This window comes from Leptinotarsa decemlineata, unplaced genomic scaffold, assembly GCF_025532065.1.
Source record: "Leptinotarsa decemlineata unplaced genomic scaffold, Ldec_3_MD MMD2_tig00004307_RagTag_RagTag, whole genome shotgun sequence".
In the NCBI taxonomy this organism is placed as follows: domain Eukaryota; kingdom Metazoa; phylum Arthropoda; class Insecta; order Coleoptera; family Chrysomelidae; genus Leptinotarsa; species Leptinotarsa decemlineata.
Window position 1 is genome coordinate 9,369,607 of NW_027412606.1, and position 26,548 is coordinate 9,396,154.

Genomic DNA, 26,548 nt, shown 5'->3' on the forward strand with positions numbered 1-26,548 from the left:
TCAGATGTTGGGAGCTCAGCGGGGTGCGACTAGCATGGGATCATGAATTTCAGAACATATTACAGTTATTGATCATCCAATGATATGTGTTGCAGAATTTTTTAATTCGGTTGCGCTCCAGAATACAGGTTGATTAATAAATTCTATGAATAAAATTATATCAGATTTCAATATTTTCCAATGGTGACATACATCAGATATATTACACTGTGTCCAAGATAATGAACAACATGGGGATATCGGAAACGGTTAGTGTTACGGGGTCGATTGAATAGAGAAAAGAAGCGCATTCATGTGCCTGATGATATGCCATTTTGAAAAAGTTTTAATATTCCGAGTAGTTTCGGAAATATCCGGGTAAAACCGAAATTTGAGAATTTCGTTTTTATTGTCTCCTAACTTTATTTTCAAAGGAAATGTAAAACAAATAATACTTTACCGTGACCACTTTTCAAGGACTATACGATAACGTAAGCAGAAGTTTTCTGTAACGTTTTGTCTTTTAGAAAACATCATCTACTTCGTATTTTCATATGGGCAGAAACTGTATACGACTCCATTTTTCATTGTGAATATAGCAACTTATCACAGAATATGATTTCATAACCATTTCTCATGCAGAATTAAAAGTGATTACTTAACCTGATTTTCTGCAATTTTAGATATTACGAGCTGGAAAAAATAACACATAACGTTCTGTTGTAATGATAATACTGTTGTTTGGTGGAATTTTTGACATATTACCGTTCCTACTTTTACATCTCGTTGCCTACCTAATTTGTGTCGAAAATGGAAAACGGCAGCTTTTCGAATACTGAAAAATGTGATATGTTGTCGTATTACATTTTGTGCCAAAGAAATTGTGTTGATGCTAAACGTGCGTACTCTAATAAGTACCCAGAGAGGCGAGAACCTGGTAAATCAATATTTAGACGTTTAGTTCTTAATTTAAAAGAATATGGATCATTCAAAATACCTGTGGTTTCCCGACAAAAGCAATCTGATGAAGAAAGTCAGCATTATGTGTTACAGGCCGTTGTTGAAAATCCTGAGATATCCACTCGCACCATTGAACGTAATACCGGAGTAGACAAATCCACCGCCCACTTCATTTTAAGAAAAAATAAATATCATCCATATAAATTTAGGATTTGTCATGGACTCGGACCAGGTGACGATGCAATGCGAACAATCTTTTGTGAATGGTACACTTTCAAAATAATTTGGTCTGATGAAACAAAGATAACCAACAATGGCATTTTTGATAGGCGGAATGTTCATTATTGGTCGCAACAAAATCCTCGTGTACACAAAGTGTCGAGATATCAACATCGTTTCGATTTCAGCGTGTGGGTTGGGATTCTTGGTACGAATATAATAATATATCAAAACAATTTAACAAAAGAGCGGTATATAAAATGATTTGGAAGATGCTCTAGATGATTTGCGTTTAGCGGTTACTCACAGCTGCTGGTTTCAACAAGATGGTGCTCCAGCACATAAAGCTAGAATTGTTTGTGATTATTTGAACCGTCGCTTCCTAGGACAGTGGATTGGTGCTCATAGTAATACATCCAGGCCTGCAAGGTCCCCCGACATAACCCCACTAGACTTTTTCTTTTGGGGGTATATCAAGAATCATCTGTTCTCTCAGGATTTTCAAAATGAAGAAGATTTGCTAAGATTGGTTACTGCATCCTTCAACAATATTGTTCCGAATATGTTAACTCGAATTTTGATTTCGTCTGTGAGACAAGAGTACTCGCACTCAAAAAATAACGACGGGTCAACACTTGTTATAAGTTTCTATTTATTTTCTATAATACATATTAGCTCCCTGTTATTACAATACAATTACATTTTATAAACTAAACTTTTGATATTGAGACTCATCTTTGTATTGAACAACGCAAAAATTCCGGCAAGTGGTAAGTTAAAATTTGTTATAAATTAGACTTATCAATTTACTTCATGTATCAATAAATTACATTTTTTCCAGCGCGTGCTATCTAAAATTGAAGATAAGCAGAATAAGTAATCAATTTTCATTTTTTTTATAATAATAATCGGCTTTATTCATCAACATAATAATATACAAAAATTATGATGAGAGGCGAAATTCAGCTTAAGCTGTTTTTCAACTTAACCTAGTTAACGAGATATAGTTATGAAATCATATTGTGTGATACGTTGCTGTATTCACAATGAAAAATAGAGTCGTTACAGGGTATACTTGATCTTCAGCCTATATAAAAATACAAAGTTGATGATGTTTCCTAAAAGACGAAACGTTGCAGAAAAATTCTGTACACGTTATCGTATAGTCTTTAAAAAGTGGCCCTGGCAAAGTGCTATTTGTTTTACATTTCTTTCGAAAATAAAGCTATCCTATAATTCAGAAATAGTAGACACTGAATTCTCAGAAATCACTGACATTTTCGTCCAAATCTGTCTCTTGCAGTGGCATACGGAAATTATACCAAACAAATGATTTCATTTCATATCAGACAATGGAAGTCCGAAGTGATGAAATTCACCATGGAACATTGTCAACTACATTCAAACAAAAATGAAAAATGATGATAAAATATATAGAATCAACTTTAACAAAAATGTTTTCGTTTTAATGCAATACTGTTCATATGAATTCAGTGCCTACTATTATAGAAATACTTTTATGAAATACTACATGGACTGAAAAGTCTTGGGCCTACCACATAGATGGCGATAGTATCATTGCATTCACCGCTTTTTCAGTCAGTACTAACCTTCGAAAGAAAGCTGTTGGAATTTTAGGATAGTCGACTCATGGATTTGTGAGTTATTGTGCTAAGAAGAGAGTGACGCTACTTTTGTTTTTTTCGAAACAATGGATCAAAAAAAAACTCTTGTTTTTATTTCGCACTGCTTCTTGATGGGAAAAAATACAGTTCAAGCGGAGCAAAGTCTTGAAGTGTTATAAGGATCCGCTCCACCAGAAACAACAATTGAACGTTGGTTTGCTGAATTCAAACGTGGTCGTAGAGACATCGATGATGCAGAACGCAGTGGACGTTCAAATGAGGCACCAGAAAACAAAAATAATTCACAAAATCGCTTTGAATGGTCGAAGAGTGAAGTTACGAGAATTAGCTGGCATTGACAAGATATATAAAGAACGTGTTGACTTTATATTGCATGATCATTCCACTATGAGAAAGCTCTGTTCAAAGTGGGCACCGGGCGAGCTCACTGTTGACCAAAAACAAGAACGTCTTGATTCCGAGCAGTGTTCGGCTATAACAAACTAGAATTTTTGCGTCGATATGTGACAATGGGTGGAACATGGATCCATCACTTCACTCCGGAATTAACGATCGTCATGTGAGTGGAGAGCAACTGTTGAATCTCGTCCATAGCGCCCGAAAGCAGAACAATCGGCTGGAAAGGTTATGGCTTCGGTATTTATGATGTGCGTAGTGTAATATTCAGCGACCATACTGAGAAGGGGAATATCTTCAACAGTGAATATTACATAGTGTTATTGAAACGTTTGAAGGTGGTGCTCCATCAAGACACTGCATGGTGTCACAAATCAATGGAAACGATGGCAAAATTGCATGAAATGGGCTTCAAATTGCTCCCGCATACCATATTTAACAGATTTAGCTCCCAGCGACCAGTGGCTGATCGCAAACTTCAAAAAATGCTCATTGGTAAGGAATTCTGCTCGAATCAATAGGTTATTCCTGAAACTGAGGCCTATTTTCAGGCAAAGAATTATTTTTTTACAAAAGTGGTATTAAAATGTTAGAGCGGTGCTGAAATGATTGTGTGGCTCTTGATGAAGATTACTTTGATGACTAAAACCAATTTTGAACATGAAAAACGCGTTTTCTCTCTTAGACCCAGGACTTTTCAGCCCAGATGTTATGTTGATGTTACTGAATAAAAAAAAACTTGATAAGCAACATGTGGGGTTCAAAAGGGCCACTTTTTGGTGGTATCTGCCTACGAGAATTTCAATAACACCCACTTGAAATTAGGAATTTCTGGATCATACCACCCAAACATCATTTTTCACAACGACTACTCCTGAAAAATCATTGGTTGACCGAAAATTGTTCACTTCTCAATATTTGAAATTTGTCTCTGCTACCATATTATTTCGCAGAGATCAAACTCTAGTCTTAGGATCGAATAAGGAAAGTGACTTTTCAAATATAAAATTCAAAAATCATTATCAAATCGTTTATGTGTGGAAATGCAGGTCATCGAAATCAGTGAAGAAACAATTTGAAAAAGAGTTATCTAAATGCAAACGAAGATAAGGAGATAAATAATATTTTTTTATGATGTTCTGAGTATTCAAAAATCATTTCAATTTCAGTATCATTCAACATTTCACTTCTTGGTCAATTTGGAATTTCACAAACTAATTCACTGATTTTCTTAAAGAATTTTTGGTTCAGGAATTCTCAAAAAAATTCAAAAATGATGTCCAAAGTATAACATTCTGATTCAACATAACTACTTCCATATCAAGATTCATTAATGGCCGATAGTAATTAAACTTTTATGTACTTTTATGATTCGCAATATTGAATCTTCCTAAACTCACCAGGAAAAATGGAAGTGAATTTTCTTTACAAAAATGTTTTAATAGAAATTGTTTCCTTATTTAAAATTGCATTTGATCGTACAAAATCCTCCGAATGAGTATACAGGGAGGAGAAACACATATTTTCTGAAAGAAATGCAAAATCACGTCGATGTGCTATCCATCTTTCTATTATAACCTCAACTGTCAAACCTCTTTCCCCACCCCTCAGTCACTACCACCCAAACAATTTGAATAGAGAAAGTAGTGAGTGTGACACATCATTAAAGAGGTAAATTCATAAGGAATTTGGCCATGTCGATTTTCGCTACCTGACTTTCTATTTTGGCGCGCGGAAAAAACTGTTTCGTATTTCAAATTATGGTACTTCATTTGCAAGCTAATTTGACATCGATTCTGTGAATATGCCTTACGGGATTTTTCTGAGGGAAAAACAAAACGGCGGCTCCACAATGACGGACAAGATTTGCAAATCCCTAAAAATCCCCACTTACTAATTTTGATTTTATCATCCGCCATCTGGAGCCACCATATTGTTTTTACATTGAGGGCGCCAAAATAAAAAGTTATGTAGCGAAAATTGACATGGCCGAATTCCTTATGGAATTACCGTTTTAATTATGCGACACTCACTACTTTCCCCATTCAAAATTGTTTGGGTTGATTGTGACCATGAAAAAAACCATGTGTTTTTGAAAAAAACCATGTGTTTTGAAAATATTTGAAATTTGTCTCTGCTACCATATTATTTCGCAGAGATCAAACTCTATTCTTAGGATCGAATAAGGAAAGTGACTTTTCAAATATAAAATTCAAAAATCATTATCAAATCGTTTATGTGTGGAAAAGCAGGTCATCGAAATCAGTGAAGAAACAATTTGAAAAAGAGTTATCTCGGTGCCCAACCCTTTATATTTTTTTTATTTGGTTCCGAGATTACCGCGTAAGAGTTAATGCAAAAATGTATAACCATGAAAGGATATTGAAAGTAATTTCCACTGATCGGAAAATAATTCTACTTTCAATATCTTGATCTCTATGAGTATCCTGATCATATCATGTTGTCAACTTATATAAAATGGGATGAAGTGATATTGTCGGCCAGTTGAAGAGTTCATGTTACTTCAACATCAGGAAATGAGTTGAAGAATGTGAACTAAACGAATTTCTCTTTCGTTACTGATGCTTTATTCAAAGAAATCATAACCGATTCTCGCACTTTTGAATCATTTCATCAGCGCCGAATATCAATTTATGGCTTATTGACTGAGTGTTTGGCACAAAGTCACAAAATATTTCATAAATAGTGCGATAGATGCTTTTGATTGTTAGCAAATCGATTCATAAAGATGGACTATAAAGGTGACGTGACAATATAGGATTCGATATAGTTCATTAAATCAGTTTTGTGATTTCCGTCAATTTTTTCTGTATTTTATTTCCAACTTCATCCATTACCTGAAATTCAAGAAAATATATTTTTTGAGTAGGTCTTCTGTACCCAATCTAACGTTTCTCATCTTCACGATAATATGGTAATTTATCATGACAGTGTATTTCCTTTGAGTGCTCGCAGAAGGGTCATTAAAGAAGGGAATCAAATTGAACTTTAAATGAGATGTCTCGACGCATTTCTGAACCTGAGGATTAGCCTGAAAAACTCAATCATCTGAAAGAAAATGGGTACAGTAGGTACATTTAAAACATGAAAAGGAGTGTTAGTGACCGACTTTCTGGAAACAAAAGAAAAAAATCGATTATGACATACCGACAAATTTGCAATAGTGAAACATGCATGAAGAGAAGATACCTGCGTTATCGCGTTTGAAGAAATCCTAGTTACCATCCTAGACTTCTTAGGAAGGCAATATAAATTCATAAACAGAAAAACAATCCCGAACGAGAGAAATAGGGAATTAACAATAATAAAATCTAAACACCTGCACTCAATGGTTCTCGTATCAGGTTTAATTCAACAAATGGAAACGAAGCAAAACCCACCAGCAATGGAATGAAATTAGAGGCTCAAACCAATACTGAAGTATCTCTTTAAAGGGTTACTAGAACATTTCGTCCGTAGCTTCATCGCCTTTAATAATGACTAGAGCAGTCATATACTAAACATCAGATATACAAACTTGTATACGACCAACAGACCTGACACTTTAACACTTCAACAAGTGTTAGGCAACCCGAAAAACAGGATTGCTTAAAAAACATTTGAGATTCATGAAATAGGCTGGCTTATAATATTTTTTTTCAATGAACATGTTTCACATATTCGGCTTAGAAGAATGAAACAAGTTCAACATATTCAAAAAACTGACCACAAACTGATGAAAAACGTTTAGAATTGCTGAGATAGGCATATGACACAGGCACATAAAAACAGACATGGTTCTATTCCAAATGGCTTGTATTTACTTTCTCAGGTAATAATTGGAAGTGAAAATCAGGTATTTGGGGTGGTAGGACGGTAGCCGGTCGATTCGACGTGGGTTTTTTGTTCACTCACTCAAATCGACCACCGTGTTGGTCGCTGGTTCAAGCCCCAGGCTGAACGATCTATTTTCACTTGTTATCGTCCAACCCATGTTAGGAATCACACATTAGAAGGTAATACCTCGTTAGTCCTTATCTCGCACAAGTTTCGATTTCTCGGAGTTGTCATTCATAGGGGTGCGACAGCTGGTTAACGGAAATATTTTAAAACAGAAAACAGATAAAAAGTACTCAATGACATATAAATCAGAAATCAACGTATAATACAATATCCATTACTGGGATTTAACTTAAATGGGTCTCAATTGATGACCACCATTACCAGAGGCAATGATGAACATTGAAGGACTAACATTATTGTAAGGTTTGAATCGTATCATGCTAATGCTAATTCAGTTAGCAAAACGCACGTCGGGAGACACCGCTATAGTACCGTTGTTACCAAAATGTTTTTATTAGTTTAATTTCACACTAAAGGTTTCAATTCCATCTATCATTTCAACTTGTTTCACTATTATTTTTATCATCAATGGGTGAACCATGGAAGTATATTGTAAGCCATTAACACTCAGGCTACTTCTCTCAAACTTCTTGTGCTCAGGAAACAACAAAATGGCTCTCGAAGGCAATCCGTTTGGCGATCTGTTTGAGTTGTTCTCATTACTTGTTGGTTCAGGAAACCAAAACATCCATAACACTGTATTGAAATTAAAAAGCAAGGCTTCCGGGAGGATATTTTCTAATTTACATTTTTCTCCATCTTGAATTGAAAATAATTACTGGGAGCATTGATTCCAACAGACAGATATGAGACGCATTTTTCTGCCGTGTGGCAGAATTCATTTTTCAATGAATTCATAGTGTGAACATTAGATATTAATAAGCATCATCATTAATATTTGTTACTTGATAATATACAGGCCGTTTTGTCAGCTGATACTATTATTACTATCTAGGTCCTACAAGAACGGGTAAATAGAACAAAAGTTGCTTTTTCAGGAATGCAACGATAAAATCATCACCTGTTTCTGAGACACTGTCAAAAAAGTGAAATTGACAGATTTCATTTTTTGCTCTACTTATCAATAATATCAAAAAATAACAAAAGAAATTTTTGCTTCATTTCATATTTTTCATAATCTGGTTCAAATCAATTTCTTATGCGACGTTTCTTTGATTGAAATCCAATTTTGGATAGCTACAAATTTTCAAGAGACATTTGGAAATTATAAATGGCTTGGTATTGATACAAAGATTATTGGTCACTCTTTTTTCAAGACAGAAATCTATTTGGATTTCAGTGAATCAAAATATTTAGGATCTCAGTTAACGACATCATCGACATCATTCGAGCTCTTAATCAAAAAATGCTAGAATATTGATGATGTGTTTTCGGAAAAAAAGTCGAGAAAAACATATATTTCAACATATCAATGAAATTGTAATTATAATGACTACCAATATACAGGTCCGTATTTGAAAAAATATATTGATGATGGGTTTCAATGAAGAAAACGTTGCATTGGAAAGTGGGTCGAAACAGATTACGGAAAACATGAAATAGAGCAGAAAGTTGCGCTGTCATTTCTTGATATCATTGAAAATGAAGACAGTAGAGCAAAAAATAAAATTTGTCATTTTCAGTTTTCTGCCAATATCTCAAAAACGGTTGTTGATTTTGTCGATCTGAGAATACCAATATGTTGCATTTCTGAAAAGGCAAATTTTGTTCTATTCAACCGTCCTTGTAGGACCCACTGTTTCCGAAATATATAGCAATGGTGATATCAGCTGAAAAAAAAGGACTGCATAATTGGTCAGGGAATCAATTCGATAGCCATGTCAGAATGTTTGAACTATTTAGAAATGAAAGTTTCCTCCTCATTGTGGAATGGAATTCTCCTGAAAGTAGTTCAGAAATATTATTGACATTTTAACCCAAAGTAAAATAGTTATCAATCGCATTTCCCAAAAGTATTTCATCAGTGAAAATGAGAACCAATTCTTGGATCAAAATGACAAAAATGTGTGGGTGGTTCATTCGATAGTACTACTTCCAATAGGTATTCAGAAAAAGTTTCCGCTTTCTCAGAGTCCTTGCTTCTCTATGAATTGACCATTATTATTACTGTATAGTTTTGGTACGATATCCAAAACATCGTTCTCGATTGCTAGCTATCTTCAAAGTAATCCATTATGATATATTTACATATAGGTAAGAGAATTGAATGAACTTTCAAACTTCATATGTTCAGTTGTTTTCAATGCCCTTTTTTGTGGCCTTATTCACATTACAGAATGTCATTGCATGTGTTCAATGTAATGTACCCGAAAAAAATCCTCAGTTGATGTTTCTTTCGAATGTGCAGTTTCGTTCTTTCAGACTATTATTGTTTCATTCATTCCGAATACTTCTCAGATAATTTTTGCCTGCTTAATGTGCTCTCACGCTTTTTTTGTGGACACTTCACATTTCTATAGGGTTTTTTTTATAGAGGTATGAAACTGGAATAAAACAACGATGAATTGTTAAATTGAAATGAAATTCACTTTATTCGAAATGACAATCTTCTGGCATCATAATTTTATTGTGACTTCTGGCATATGACCGCCACGGCTGGCTTGGACGTAGTCCCATTTTTGATGACTTTTTCCAACATTTGTGGCCGTATATCGTCAATAACTAGCGACTTCACATATCAACACAGAAAATAGTCTAGCGGCGTTAAATCACCCGATCCGAAACGTGAAACTATGCGGTTTAGTCTGGTAATTATACAGTATTGAATTAACGATCATTGCGACAGAGTTACATTTTGGTGAAGACCGTCATTCTCCCATAAAAAATAAAAATTTAAAAGGCCCAATCTGTCCCATGAGCACTTCAAAAGTTATTAGGAGTCAAAGGTCAAAATTTCAGTTCTTTTTGGGTTTTTCTCGAAAACCGTAAGTTTACCAGAAAAATACCTCAGAACAAAGTTGTAAATCTCAAAATTTTCTACAAAAATGATTTTCATGATTTTTTTCTGTAGGTATCACCGTTCCTGAGATATCGCAATTGTAAAAGTCACGTCTAATGTAATATGCACACATTAGCCACGTATATACACATTCAGGTACTAAATGAAGCAAGTCTTTACGGACATTGAATCTCCACCTCAGACAATTATTACGGAAGGAATTCGATTTTTTCTTGCTATTTATAGAGCAAAAAAAGTAGATTGCATTGATAAGTACAGATATTTAACCTTTGTCAAAAATACCCGAAACAAGAAGCAAGTACAACTTTCTTGTCTTCCTCCAATATCGGCATCTGCTATTCAACACTTGTATCGGGTATATATTATCAAGTTCAGACATGGCAAGGAAGTCAACTCAACTCTGAAGATTGGGTTTGGAAATTAATAAATAATACTCTGGAACCAATTAAAACTTTTCCGCCCTGCTGCTGAAAAACTCCTTAACAAAATGTTTTGCAGTTGCAAGAAAGGTTGTAGTGCCAAATGCGGCTGTAGAAAAGTAGTGTTATAGTGTTCACCTGCGTGTACCAATTGCCAAGGTCACTCTTGTTCAAATGTTGAGTTGAGTACAACAGAGGATGATTCATGTGATGCTGATGAAGAGACAACTGATATATCATCATTTGAACAATTAATGAATATCTGGCAAGAAGAGGAAGAAGACGGAGAAGAAATCGCAGAAGAAATGATTGTTGAAGTTAACTATGACGAGTATGAATCAGACTAGACCCGAATAATCTTCATGCAGTTGAATAAGCATTGTGACTAAAAATTACTTAATAACGATTCGTGGAATAGTCCTACTGGGAAAACCACGTTGAAATAAACGTCCCGAGTATACTACTTTACAGGTGGTGTGGAAACGTGTGCATATTACATAGAACGTGACTTTTACAATTGCGATATCTCAGGAACGGTGATACAGAAAAAAATATAGAGACTATTTTTGTAGAGAATTTTGAGTTCTACAAATTTGGTCCGACGTATCGTCGAAAAACCTGAAATTTTGACCTTTGACCCCGAATAACTTTCGAAGCGCTCATGGAACAGATTGGGACTTTCAAATTTTCATTTTTTATGGTGAAATGAAGGTTTTCACCAAATTTTAGATCTGCCGCAATTTTCGTTATTTCATTACTGTTTTAGGTCTAAATTGACCGAACGTTTCCTTCAATAAACCGATTGTGGCACGAGCTGTGTGACATGTTGAAATCACAGCTCCTGCACATCATGGTTGTTCAATTGATGAACGAAAAAGTTAGTAATCATGGACATTGACTACACGAATGCGGATAGACTGATTCGGGTCTTCCTCTACGCTACGACGCTCTGTGGCAGCAATGACTTCTGTACGCACTCGTACGACTTCTCTGTGGATGCGTTTTATCATTTAGAGTAAACGTGGTGTAAAACGTTCCATAGTTAATCGAATCAATTGCTCTGATGGAGGATTATGTTGACCGTGAAATGGACGTAGTATGCGATACGTATTTCGAACAGAACCATGATTTTTAAAATAAATTTTCACAATTTGGAAGCATTGTTCAGGCGTCAGTGTATTCATGTTGGAATGCCAAACCAGACTAAACATAATTCACTTGGCAGGTGACAAAATTTCCACCAGTTGAAAAAATGTTGCCAACCTAAACTTTATACCTCTTTAAAAAAACCTTTACTCGGTTAGTGTTGTGAAATACTTTTCGATAGTTGTGTTTCGTTTCTTATTCTTTGGCATCCAAAACTATATATTCTCATCGAAGATTATAGAAATATAATGATATTCAATTGAAATAATTCCATATACTTTCCGAATAATAAATCCATAATCAACAATATGTTTCGCCGAAGTGACCCAGTACTTCATATAATGAACGCCAATTTGCATCAATGCTGACAGACAAGAGTAACAGGATTGAAAATCTCATTTGATGACAAACTTTCCGAAGGAGAAAAAAATTGAAACACACTATTGAAACCTCGATGAGAAATGTTATGCATCATTAACATATGCTCCTTTCAGCTACAAACTGGAAAAAGAACTTATCTAAAGTGAAAACTTCGGATAACACATTTTTTATTTTGCAATTTATATACTGCAATAAATATTGAGACTGAAATCAATGGCATTCTCAAGAAGTGTTCTACAACGATTACAAAGAACTATTGTTATAGAATTCCACGTACATATTCTTTCTACAGACAGGTTCTATAATATTAGGTTAGGTTAGGTTGAGTCTAAAGTGAGTGGATCTATTCAACCCTCCAACACAACCCGAAAGGGTTCATTGTGACTCACACCTATTCACACGTGACCAAATAAACTCAGCTTCTTAACGAAGCCGATTAGTTTATGTGGTGAGTGGTCTTTCAGGTCAGATGGTAAGAGTACTGCTTTACCGAACTCTAAAAACCTGATTTGGTCCCCAGCGGGGCAGACACAAAGTATATCTGCTGTTTCATCATTTTCTAAACAGAGGCGACACACACTGTGTTCCGAGTGTCCGAGTCTCTTCATATGATGATTCAAATGACAGTGGCCTGTAAGAAGGCCTGTTAAAGGCCTACTGTATCAAACCACTATTTGATATCAAGCTTCAAAGGGTGGATAAACGCCTTGGAGTGAGCCAATCCTGGAAGATTCTGCCAGAAGTCTATGAATCTTCTTGCCATCCAGGTGTTCAATGTTTGTTTGGCAAAGCCTAAAGCGATGCCAAACAAACAAAAACAAAACAGGTTCTGGCCCGATGAAGCTGCTTGCAGTACCTTCTCTCCAAGGAATTCAGCAGCCTCATTTACTTCTAGGCCAGTATGGCCAGGAATCCAGACCAGAGAAAATCTGTTAGGTCTTCCTAGCGGAAAGAGTCGTTATTGACAATCTGCTACCAATTTAGACGTTGCTCGATGGGAGCCAAGAGCTTCCAACACCGCATGACTGACGGAGAATATTTTTATTGACTTGTGTATGAGGTTGGATTCTTCCAATCTCTCTTCACACAATTCAACAGCGTAAATTTCCGCTTGAAACACCTGCACCAGAACCAAAGAGTGTTTTTGATCCATCTGTGAACCTTCAACTATCTGCTCTCAATATTCCCTTCTCCCGGAGGATCCAGTCCTCTCTACTCGGAAACAGTACTTTATAAGGCAGTTCCTAGCTGACAGTTGGAGGCATAAAGTCAGAAGTCATTTCCAGAATGCTGTGACTTGATTACATTGATGTGTGCAATTGGCAATGTGCAAAAGTCTGTATGCAGTCCATCTAACCTCTCTCTCCAGAAAAATGTGGAGAGGATGTAGATTTAGGAGGATATCCACGGTCTGAGCCGTTTTATGTGAAGCCTTCGGCCACCAGGCAATTACACCATAAGTGATCATTGGTCTGACAATCGTTACATAAATTCAATGGATTTGTTTGGGACCTAAACCCCAAGTTCCACTACAAATCCTTCGACATGTCCATAGAGACAGTCTGGCTTTGTGTAAAACTTTTTCCAAGTGAGCGTTCCAGGTGAGTCTTTCATCAACGACAAGATATTTCACCTCCGTTTGAAATGGAATGACCTCACCATGAGGTTGGAACGGTGTTTTCCACAAAAATTATTTTTCATCAATAACTAGTTCGCAATCCATATACTCTCGAATTTTTTGTTCGAATAGGGCTTTTCACAATTTTGATAATGTTTCAATAACAGTTTCCTTCGTTTTTATGTCAAATACAGTTCATATTTTCTCATTTTTCAATCTTATGAAATGCTATTAAAATTTCACTATGTGTTCGAAGGAATTAATTGTGGAGAACTGAGAAAGTCGTTTGATACTTTGAAATATTTTGATAATTCCACTAATGAAAGAGTAATTTTTGAGATAAATGATATTTTTTCGTATCATAACAATATATAGAAAACATTATGTTTTTTCTGCATCTTTCATTTCTTCGTGATGAGGAAAAGTGACCTTGTGAAAATTGTTAATGGCAATGAATTTTCCTGGATCCTAATCAACCAAAAATATCAAAATTTTGTTACTACCCGTTACGCTATGATTATGGGGAAAATTTATTTATTCTTCAGTGCACATATTAAGCATTTTTTGATTCGCACAAAAGGGAGACATGTTTTTATTTTTTTCAAGTTTTGTCAAGTCTTCTGAAAACTTCCAGCTGATAATAGTAAATATGTCCCATATGATATTTTCGACTTAGTGTTTCGAAACCACGCCTTGGATAGAATTTCTCTCTTAATTGGTTTTGATTTATGTCAAGGGCTACTGATAATAATTTCTGTTATTTTTGTTATTCCTATCCTATATAGGCCCATATCACTCTGTTCATCTGTCTGCATTATGGTTGAGATAGTTACAATTGCTGTGAGCACTCAATCATGAATGCTCCTAGCTACTGAGTAACTGTGATGAATACGATTACTTCTGATGTTCCGAATGATAATACATATCACTGATAACTTCATTCTACTTTCCACATCATCGCACTTCTAAGTGATGAACGTATTATTATGCAAATTTCACATAAACCTGATATACACAACATGTCCATCTTCTCTCGCGAAAAAGTGATCTCAATATTCTATAATATAATTGTTTGAGTCAAACATTCCAGTGGGTCAATCATGGATGAGCTCAGGTCATGCAGTATTATTTGAATTGGCAGAAGAGCTGTTGAGAAAAGTTGTAGGATCTGTAGTATTCAAAGAAACTTCTCAGTCGCAGTCTAATGGTGCTGTAAGGATGTATTGTAATATTAACGACAGATTCTGCCCTCGAACATACAATCTAAATGTAGGCTGCTGAGGCCGATGATACAAAATCGATTGATCTGGTGACTTTTGATTCAAACAACCTTCGCCTTTCAGACACATCTGGTGTATCATCACGGTGATGTCAACCTTTTCAAGTACTGCAGAACTTTCAATCAGATGTCATTTCAGTGTTTTAAGCCACACATTCAGTTTGAAGGAAAGACTTCAGTATGGTCCAATAAATGGAAACTAAAAGATAGAGGGTTCACTTACAAATTTTTGATGTGTTAATCAAAATGGTTAGTCAATATATTCTAATCAGTACAATCAGTAGAACTCTTTTATGCATTTCGCATTTCAAACACTTACTCACTATCTTAGTGAATATGTTAAAGATTTAGAACTACTAGACTTTTTGAATAATCGCCCCTCCATTCATTGAAATATCATATCACGGATAACTGATCAAATCCTAATCTACCGCCTCTAAACCCAGTATTGAGTTGATTAGTAGTAATGTCTTATTTTCTCATTTATATGTTAGTGACTACCTGTTTCAAAACTATGAAGGGTTCTAAAAAACCTCGACACGTGTTTGTATAGCTATTGTATAGCGAAACACGTATGTTTCACTTTGAATGACATTGTCTTATCAACTGCAATAAACTAACTAGTTTGATCCCATTGTGTAGTGTATTATTGTGATTCTTTTTCCTTTATTTGATTCATGTTTTACAACTTATGTATCTAATTGGTTTTATTATAATCACCTAGCCAATATCATATACCGTGAAACCTACTATGAGAGCTACTTGGAATGAGTCCTTCATCGCCATTCATAGATAATTGGGAGAGAAATGAAACAGTTTATAAATATGGTTCATAGTTATTTCGAAATCGGCACAGATTCTAATGGTACCATTTTCAACACTGGGACAATCGAAAAACTGTACTCAATTGGGTACTCATATTTATATCGACTGAAAAAAATTTAATAAATTTAATTTTTAAAATTTTAAAATTTAATAAAGTCTGAAACGTTGGCATTAAACTAAATTGTTTATCTACGAATATTTTTGATCCATTTCCCAACCAATCGAATAGACCGCATTTGAAAATATTTTGGATCACCAAACCAGGCAAAAAAAAATCTACGTTGAAGGAACCCGAGCCAGTTTGAGCAATTTTTGATTTGTAAATTTGATTCAAAACGGGTTTATCTACGGAACAGTCTTCATTGGAACAAACAAAAACTACAAAATTGATGGATGTAGCCGTTACTACGTGGTAGAAGATCATCATGAGAAATGAGAAATAATTAAACTTTCTATGTTTTTTTCAACTACTTTTATTTGTAACTGACATTACTGCAGGTTCGTCCTATAAGAAAATGTTTGAACTATCACAATAATCATACAATAATACAAAAATACAGTTTAATGTACAAGCTAGTTACAAATAGAAGTGGTAAAGGAACATAGAATGTTTCATTTTTCATCTTTCATGAAAAACTATAAAGATTTTCTTTTATTTTGTGTTCAATTCTCAATTATATAGTATTGTTCAATTCTTTCCGCACAATCAAAACTGAATTATTGAATCTATAAACAAATTAGTTTCCGTTATGCAGAAGCATATGATGTATTGCTACTGCAATATTCCTTTATAGTCCATCATGCACATTGTACAATAAGTATATGTATATGTGAATAATTGAACAAAAGTTGAATATACCAACATTTTTTTCCGTTCAGCAATATCTCCTGACAATACCGGTCCAAGTGATTCACGACATTGTCTCAAGGAATCGTCGCCTGGATCTATTACTTTTGACGTCTCAGTTACAGGTAGGAATATATTGCAATATATTGAAACAGGAAAATCTCGTAGGAAAGATTGTGAGAAGCATCGATTTGGGAATTTATATTTATTTGATGTTAGAGTATGGTACATTACGGAATACCGAACGAAATGGGAAATACTGATGTATGGGGACGAAGGAATCCTAGAGGTTATTTGAAAAAAGTTATGCGGGGTCGATGAGGATACCTCATAAAATTAACCTAATGATGTTATCGATTGTTACATTATGTGTTCCATAAAATTTTTCATATCATTTTTCCAATTAGTAGTGGTGATAACCATTTCAGATGCACTTACAGGACAGTTCAGAAAATATAATAATACATTCGTTAGAGTATAAAGAATCTTTTTTTCTAAAACGACGGAAAAATGCCATTCAAAGCTGAAATTTGTACAGTTTTTGGGAAAATTTGAGCTACACTCATTTGTTATATTTTTTCATTACATAAGTATTTACAGTAATCAAAATCAAATCATTTTGGTTCGATTTGTCTCCAACTGAAGTGCATTAGATTCATATATATTTTTTCTTTGAGTAACTGTTAACTGAAATGGGGTGAGTGTTCAAATTTCACGTACTACGGTACATTTGATTAGCGATTTTTTCATGTTGATATATTCGTGAAGAACATTTGTTGGTGAGAGATATAAAAGTTGGAGGAATTTTGCGTGTTCAACGATTTTCTGCTATCGAAAAAAATGTAACAAAGAATTTGCTACAAATTTTGTGTGAAAAACTGAATTGAGTGCTAAAAAACAGTCGGAATATTGCCAGTGGCCTACGGTGATTGTACTCTGAGTCAGAAAATTGTTTACAAGCGGTATAAGCTATTCACAGAAGGCCGAGAAGATGTTAATGACAATGCTCGCTCTGGACGTCCCTGCACATCAATATCCGATGAAAATGTTGAGAAAGTGATGGAAATTGTTATGGAGGATGGTCTAATCATCATTAGAGAGGTTGCTGGGGATGTCAGTATATCGGTTAGGTCATGCCATACAATTTTTTCGAATATTTCAGGCATGAAGTGTAGGGCAGCGGAGTTCGTCCCAAAATTGTTAAATTGAAAAAAAACGTCCTATGAAAATCACTCCGGAATTGTTGAGTGACGTCAGTGATGTCAATGGCGATCCAGATTTGCTCAAAAGAAACATACCTAGCGACGAGTCATGGCTATAGGGTTATGATATCGAAACCAAAATCCAATTGCCCCAATGAAGTTTCATGCATCACTTGCGAAAAGCAATAAGGAGAAAACGTCTGGTATTGTAGAAAAACGTTTGCATCACTATAATGCATCTACTCACTCGTCATTGCTTGTTCTTGATTTTTTGGCTAAGAACAACACCGTAATCATGCCTAGCCACCGTATTCATCAGATTTGGCACCCTGCGACTTTGTCCTGTTCCTATTTTTGAAGACACCCAAGACAAAAGGGTGATTTGAGGGATGATTGAGGAGACGGATATACCCAAAAGTTTATATCACAACTGCTTCGATGATTGGAAAATACACTGGCACATGTGTATGTAGTAATATCTTAGAGGGGTTCCTTTAAAGGAAAAAAAAGAAATTGATGAGTAAATGAACAATTTTTGACATCTGAACAAATACAAAGAAATCATCGAAGTGTTTCAGTATTTTCAGTTTTCCAATCTTTGCATCTAATTGTTTCCTGAATTAAATTAAATGAAATTAAATGAAATGATCAACGAGTTTAAGGTATGAATAACGAGGAGGTCAACTTGGATTGGTAAATGGAACCATTTACCTCTAAATATCCTATTCAGTAAATGAAAAACTTCTAAAATGGAATAAGTAGGATAAATTCTCATTGAGTTTAGTGAATTACGTTTAGTGCTCAATTAACATACTGAGATTGCAAAATATATTTGAAAACTGAGTAGAATTGTCGGTTGACTGACTCAATTAGTTTGAAGAAAAGACAACTTACATAAAAAGTGGTACAGTGAAATACATTTTCAACTTCCTCTTGATAATCAGAAAGGAGGATGGCAAATATATGAATATAATAGCACCTTTGTCACAGGAAACAAGTAGAGTTAGGGTTGTTGTGTTTTATTCAAAAAAAATTTGGCACAGTGCCAATCAATCTATATCGTCTCGTTAGTGCCTTCCATCCACGAAAATATTGTGGGTGAAATGGAAAATATTTTGAGTACCGCTAACCAAAATCACTATTTCACTACAGAGCACAAAATTCTAATTGATACATATTCTGCCAAAACAGTACATTTCCACTTTTATGAAAATACTTTGGGGATTTCCAGACAGCAATTATGCAATACATAATTTTACTATAGATGCTGTCTTCTAGTAGTTTTCACAACAGCAACTCCTCTCATCATCTGAAGTTTCATTATTATTTAACTCCCTCCGAATTTCTCCCAATCTTATGAAATGTTTTCTGTAATCTCTGAGTCCTTGTATGAAAGCTAAAATAACCAGATATCAATATTTTCATTTGCCATTTAAGTCTTTTTCATCATCGGAAATTCAGACCAAATAGAATTTTGAAGTTTCACTTGAGTGTAAAGCAGCACACTTTCACTGATGGATTCTAACAGCTTCACTACTTTCCTATTTACTTTTATATCTGATTCAGAGGGTTCGCTAGAAGAGTCATTTTGTTTTCGTGTTTTCGTGATCCATTAGATTTCCGCAGGTATGTAGAAAATGGTTGTCTATTCGCTTATATGTTGCCTTGTATACCAGAGGTTCCGTGGGTGATGACTTGTAAGCCAATTTGTCAGATGTCTCATAACAGACAAGTGCTACCGCGAACTTCTTGTAACATCCAGTGTGAAAGGAAGGGGTAATTTTCTTCAAATGACTTTTCTTCTTCGACTCTTTCGACTTTGGAGGTTTTTTCAGTAGCTGAGCTACCGCTGCCGTAGCTCTCGATTTCATGAAGTCGCAAACCTCATCACCACGATAAGATGAGGGCACCTACAATGGGTAATTCAATATATTGGTTGGAATCAATTATCTGTTTTTGCACTCCAATTTTTTTCTATTGAAGAAGATATCATACAATTACAATTCGAATGGGAAAAGTTATATTAGTTTTCAATTTCCGAAAAAGCAGTAATTAACCATGTAGGTTTTTTATACAAAATTCATTCAAAATGTGCATTTCCATGGTAGTTCTCACGACTATTTCAATGACTCTCCTTCTTACCAGAAATAACACGGAAGTTATTGATAAATACTTGAAGAGAATTATATCGAAATATTTGTGTTATTTGAATTGAAGGGGTAATATTTTAAGGAGTGATTAATTTTTGGGAAAGAAAGTTTTTGGCTTTCTACTACTCCATCTTGATACAAAAAACAAGGCTGAGGGAATTCTTCCAAGGAAAGGAAGGAAGTAATCAATTTCAAATAAGTAACTCTATACATGGATGTTTAGATCATGCAAAGAAGTAACTTTCAGACACGAACTGAAAGAAAGTCCTCCTGAAACAGCTACTTTCATATAAACATTGAATTACACGAAAGAAAAAAATCTTTCTAAACCAATACTTCTATATGAACACTGAATTATACAGAAGATACTTTTCTCTACTCAGTTTGTATTTCAAATATTCGTTGTGGAATAAAAATCAGATATCATTTACATGAGTTCTACTTTGAATGAACATCGGTGTATACCAGTGAGGGTGACAGTGTTCCATGTAAGTGCAATTTATTACCATTCATTTAAAGTAGAACTCATGTCAATGATATCTGATTTTTATTCCTCAACGAATGTTTGAAATACAAACTGAGTAGAGAAAAGTATCTTCTGTATTATTCAGTGTTCATATAGAATTATTTGTTTCGAAAGAATTTTTTCTTTCGTGTAATTCAATGTTTATATGAAAGTAGCTGTTTCAGGAGGACTTTCTTTCAGTTTGTGCCTGAAAGTTACTTCTTTTCATGATCTACACATCCATGTATAGAGTAATTTATTTAAAATTGATTACTTCCTCCCTTTCCTTGGGAGATTCTCTCATCCTGGTTTTTTGTATCAAGATGGAGTAGTAGAAAGCCAAAAACTTTCTTTCCCAAAAATTTGTGTTATTATTAGTACCCTTCAGGATTTCACCGTTGAATATATGTGTGATCGCATTTATGGTTTAATATTCATAATTTTTTTGAACGAGAGAATGAATAATGAAATGATAATTCATTCCTATAGGTAATCATCTTGGTATTCCAAGAAGTGGTGGTGATAATCCAAATCTGCTTAGTCCCGAAATCATCAACCAACGACGAAATTCCAGACGTCCTAGTATACTTCCTGTTCCGGATATGTTTACTAGTAGTACTCTGAATATTGCTCAAGCTGTAACCGATGAAGGAGATGAAAGTGATGATGAACTCGAAGACGACGTTCCATGGAGATCGCCTAGCGAAAAAATTGCGTGAGTTATTCATTCGTTCGATTATTCTAAGAAGGAATGGATGTTTATTGTTAGTTGTCGTCAGTTCTTCTAACAAAAATGTTCGGAACTGGAACTGGAAGAACAAACATGCATGTCTAATAAAATGAATGTGATAGTTTCCGTATGTTATGAAAACTTCCTCATATCGATGTTTCTCTGATTTTTTCATTAAATTCTGAGATTTGATACAATTTCATTTTTGTGATACTTACATGAATTTATCAATGTTATACATTATTCACATGCTTTCTCTGACAAGGTTTCACAGTCTCAAGCCTATGAGGTGTGATTTTCGTGTTATTGTATGCCTATGAAAAATTTTACAAAAAAAATCCAAATGAGCCTCACGCTGAAAATAAATTTGTAACCGTATTCTTTTACATATCTTCAGAACCATTTTTTGGCGATTTCAAAAAGATTGTACTGTATTCTTTTTGGTAAAACAACATTTTCCAAAAATCTTGGTAAGTGTTATTTCAAGTTGGATTTGACATATTTTGAGAACTCTCAAATGAGGGATATAATGAGCGGTTATTAGTAGTGACCAATTTATAATTCAGATATTATATATCTCTATAATGAAAATATCTCAAATTCTTCATTAAACCAACAAGTTTGCAGAAGAAAACAATAGATTGTTATTGTGAGGGATCAATTGATATTTGAAATGAACACTCATTTAGATATCGACAATGGACTGTGATTATACAAACTTTTCATCAGATTTTTATCGATATGCCTATTCACGAAACTGACGAGGTCGTTGAACTCAATACATCCGTAGAGAGCTTGAATTGAATCATTCTGAAATCAGGAGGTTACTGCAGTATTGTGAGTTTCACTATTGATAGTTCTTTTCCCTACACTTTTACTCTGTCGTGACGTTGGAAAACGACAAAATACAGTTATATTTTGATTCGGTTATTTATTCGAGATGCTATATTCACCACAATCAAGTATCCACGGCATATTTATTCTCAAAACATGTTGGACCAACATTGAACACACAATCGTCAATTCACTTCTGCTGCTCTCCACTTGTTCAGGGGGAGGGAGATAGTCCGATATAAAGTATTGATTAACATTCACGAATAACAGACTCAACATCAAAAGAAAATTCTCTCACATGGATAATACAAGATCTTTGGGGCTGGAAGGGCATTAGAACTTTTTGATAACCTTCATCAATTTTTTTGGCAATACACCTGTCTATTCTCAATATACTACTGACTCAAATTCTATAATGAGGTCATTCAGGAATTAGATGTGTGACAATATTTTCAAATTATCAACTTCCATATCGTCAAATAGCAATGCAGCATTCAAAAGAGTAACCTTTTTCGCTATAATTTTCGTAACGGCATCCAAAATCAGTCAATGATAAAACTTTGCCTGATGATATGGATAATCTTACATTCAAGGAATGTTTCATAAAACACGCATCCAACGACATCAGTAGGGGGCTACCTCCACCACTTGACCTTGACCTTGAAAGACTTCACACGCCTTTGTGCTATGTGCTTTATGGCTTTGAATGTCTGAGTTTTGATGCCTTTCATTCATCCAATTATCATTTGAGTGTATATTTTGATACCGAAGACATACATATTCATATAGAAATGATAATTCGGATGAAATTTGTAAGCTGATGATTGAAGCAAATCTGGAGTCTTTCCTTTCTGACATATAAACCTACTCACTGCTAAATATCAATTCAAATACTGAAATTCAAACTCACAGAAGAGGTAAATTGAATATGTAAGAATAAATATACTTCTTTATGCATTTGCAAGATTCTCATCCTTGCAGAAGCGGCACCAGGGCTTTGCACGCTAGAATCTTGAATGAAATCATGTACCGAAATATAGTCCGACACAACATGATTCTCTTCTTCTTTGATTTCAGTTTCTAGCAGTAGCCATTATTTCAGTTTTTGTTGACATTGACATTGAGAAGTAAGATGCTTCATTTAATTTTTTTCGATACGGTTTGCTTGAATGATTACAAAGTTGAAATGATTTCATTCCATGGACGAACTGATTGAAATTGTCATGTCGACCGATCCTTTGAAACCAAGGAGCTTCAAATTCGAGTTTTAGATATCATTGCTGTTCAACCCAAGCATTTACTGCGCACAATAGCTGCGCAAGAAATAGATGAACATGATCCAAATCAAATGATGGAAATCAAGAAACATTCAATTGACACACAACCAAATTTTCTCTATCGGAAGAGTTCAGTGATGAATCCAGCTTCTTCATGTCGAAAGACACAATTTCTGATACAATCCTTGATGATTTGAAAAAAACTTTATTGGTATTAGAATGTACATGTTGAAACGGAATCAAGTGTTATAAAAAATGCCATACTATGATCCTCCACTAATTTGATTCGTTTTTTCACCAAAGATAAAAACTATCTAGGATAGTTTCTTCAATCTCTCGGAAATTGAATTATATATAAATATCCTATCATGATATATAGACTCTTTTCAGAAACTTTTTTGAATTTAAATTTTTGACAGTAATTTGGTTTGTCTTGTGGCATGATTGTGAATTCATCTGAATCAAAAAATCATCATTCATCAATCCACCCCACTCTACCTTAAAGTATCCCCCACATAGACAATTTCAACTTTTCAAGATTTCACGCCACTACCATCACACGAATGAAAATGAACCATGGTCAGTTGCCTGAAAAAATATGCAATCCATTATGCTCATGTGACAATTTTTCTTCAACGAATATAAATCACATCCTATTCATATGTCCCAACTCCGAACTGTACCTGCCAGATTTCTTAAATAATTTGCTCTCCCCGAATGTACCGTTCCCAACCAATATAACAGTCCTTTCAGCTATACTCAATGAAAAACCATATTATTCTAACAACAGTCTAACTATTGAATTCTTTGACTTCAGAAAGCTTTTGAGTTCATAGATTGTAACTTTCAAACACCTTCATCTCAATTCTTACAATTTTATAGATCAACACTTCTTCAAGTTGCTTCCATGTGGCTGCTCATCGTTTTGAAGTTCAACGCAGTACACCTCGAACTTAACTGTTTGAGAACTCTTTCATTTGGAGAACTGTGTTTATGTGGAATAAACTTTCTGAGAATATTTTTCCAAATGGATTTAGTCTTCAGCGATACAAATCCAATGAGAATCACTATTTTCGCACAGACACCACTCATAGAGCGACTTAAGAATTTTCATGTAGTGCTTGTGTTTCGTCCTTGGAAAAAAACTTTTTTTTCAATTCGTTGGCAATCCAATCGGCGGTTTTGACTTGATCCAGATATTAGAGACGATATCGAATGTTTAGGTGAAATTTCATATACGCACGGCCATATGACGTGCTTGTAGCTCAATGTCGTGTTATTGAGGATCAAGATCAGGTAGTGGGGGTGGTCGATAATCGACATCAGCCTCCTACTCAGACCATGTGAGAAATACACTGCATTTCTTTAATGCCCCCCCTTTTATTTTTTGAACGGGTCTACTCAAAGAATTGAAATTTGGGATGATGAGATGAATGCATGAATACTTTATTTCGAAATGAAACTGACAGATGAAACTCTGAATATGGCGATTGGGCGCCATTTACGAAAAAAAATTAAGAGGAAAGGAGAGTCTTATGGTACTTGTGAAGCACCTGACGAATACTTCACAATCCTAGAATATGAAGTCAATATCTTCACTTACTACAAAATGGCGTAAAAATTAAAAACTTTCCTGAAAATAAACACATTAATATCGATATTTCTACAAATATTCCTTTTTATCTGTCATATGGTAATTCCAACAACCTGATTAGGTTTGTTGAGTTTTTTTTTGTTTATGAAAACGACAAACGACAAAAAGTGTCTCCATCTCCTTCTACTCCTCTCCTCCTGTGTGGAGACTTTTGAAGAGAAATAGGTATCATCCATACAAAATTGAAATGGTACACCAATTACCTGAAGATGACCCTGATCGAAGAACAGAATTCTGCGAAATCATGACGGAAACCATTGCAAGGCATCCAACATATCTCCACAGAAAAGTTTGGGCAGGAATATTGGGAAGCCATATAGGAGGACCTCTATTTATTGATCAAAATTCAACAAGGGAACTGTATTTGAATATAGTGGAAACTACTGTTGACCCTCTCATCACTGAAATCGTCGAAGCGAATTCTAATGAATGCGATATGAATATTGTATTCCAACAAGATGGAGCACCTCCACATTACTCTAGACAAGTAAGAAATTATTTGGATACTACTTTTCCCGGTCGTTGGATTGACCGTCGAGGTCCTAAAGAATGGCCAGCCCGGTCGTCAGATTTGACACCTTTGAATTTTTTATGAGGCTATTTGGAGCGAAAGGTGTACGAAACTGAACCTGCTTCAATATTAGATATACGGCAGAGAATAATAAATATTTGTAGATAAGTTGACGTTACTGTGTTCGAAAATGTTCGACTTGAAATATCGGATAGGCTGTTCATATGTCAAGAAATTCAAGGCAACCAGTTCGAACATCTTTTGAACTGAACTCAAGCTTATTACCTCATATCATGTAGTTAAATGTCAATGTATTCAGACAATTATTAAAAGTTCCGCCATTTTGTAGTAGTTGAAGATATTGACATTATATAATAATAATAATAATATCGTCTTTATTATTTCATTATGAAAAATAAGAAACAGAAATTGACATAATTATATCCTTAACCTACGAAATGAAATAAAGGGCGGAGTTCATCGTCTGTAATGCAATGCATCACAGAAAATGTTCTTTCACTTAACCCTGTAAAAAACACAAAAAAAACAAATCTAAAAATGTGATTATCATATATAATAATACAGAAGTTTGAATACGAGCCAACACCTTACATTAGAACGTAGGATTTATAAATAGACAATGGTCCGTTGCCAGTTCAACAAATCTATTTATATCTGCATTGACAACTCCACAAGCATTGTATACCATTTTCGCTGGAAAACTGTGATACATTTGAGTATCATCAGCGTATAAATGCACTTGACAAGTTTGAAGAGCTTGTAGTAAATGAGAAGTATATATAGAAAAGAATAAAGGGCCAAGTATATAACCTTTGGGTACTCCTGATTCAATATATAGAATATCTGAGGTGCATTCCTCTATACTGACCATCTGCTGTCTATCTTTCATATAGTTTGCCAATAATGCCAAAGCATTAGCAGAAAAACCGATATATTCCAAAATATTCAACAAAAGATTATGACTAATAGTATCAAATGCCCGGCTGAAATCTAGTAGGACTAACACCGTACATTTGTTTTCGTCTATTGCTTTCCTTATATCATCCGCAATATGTAGAAGAGCGGT

General features: G+C 34.7%; 1 protein-coding gene across 1 annotated transcript in view; it reads left to right on the plus strand.

Moving 5' to 3' along the window:
• Positions 1-26,548, plus strand: part of SLO2 (slowpoke 2) — a 226,691-nt gene that overhangs the window by 138,933 nt on the left and 61,210 nt on the right. Inside the window, exons 12-13 of the mRNA XM_074178939.1 lie at positions 16,631-16,723; positions 20,945-21,170. Coding sequence (XP_074035040.1) covers positions 16,631-16,723; positions 20,945-21,170 — 319 coding nt within the window. The remainder of the gene's footprint in view (positions 1-16,630; positions 16,724-20,944; positions 21,171-26,548) is intronic.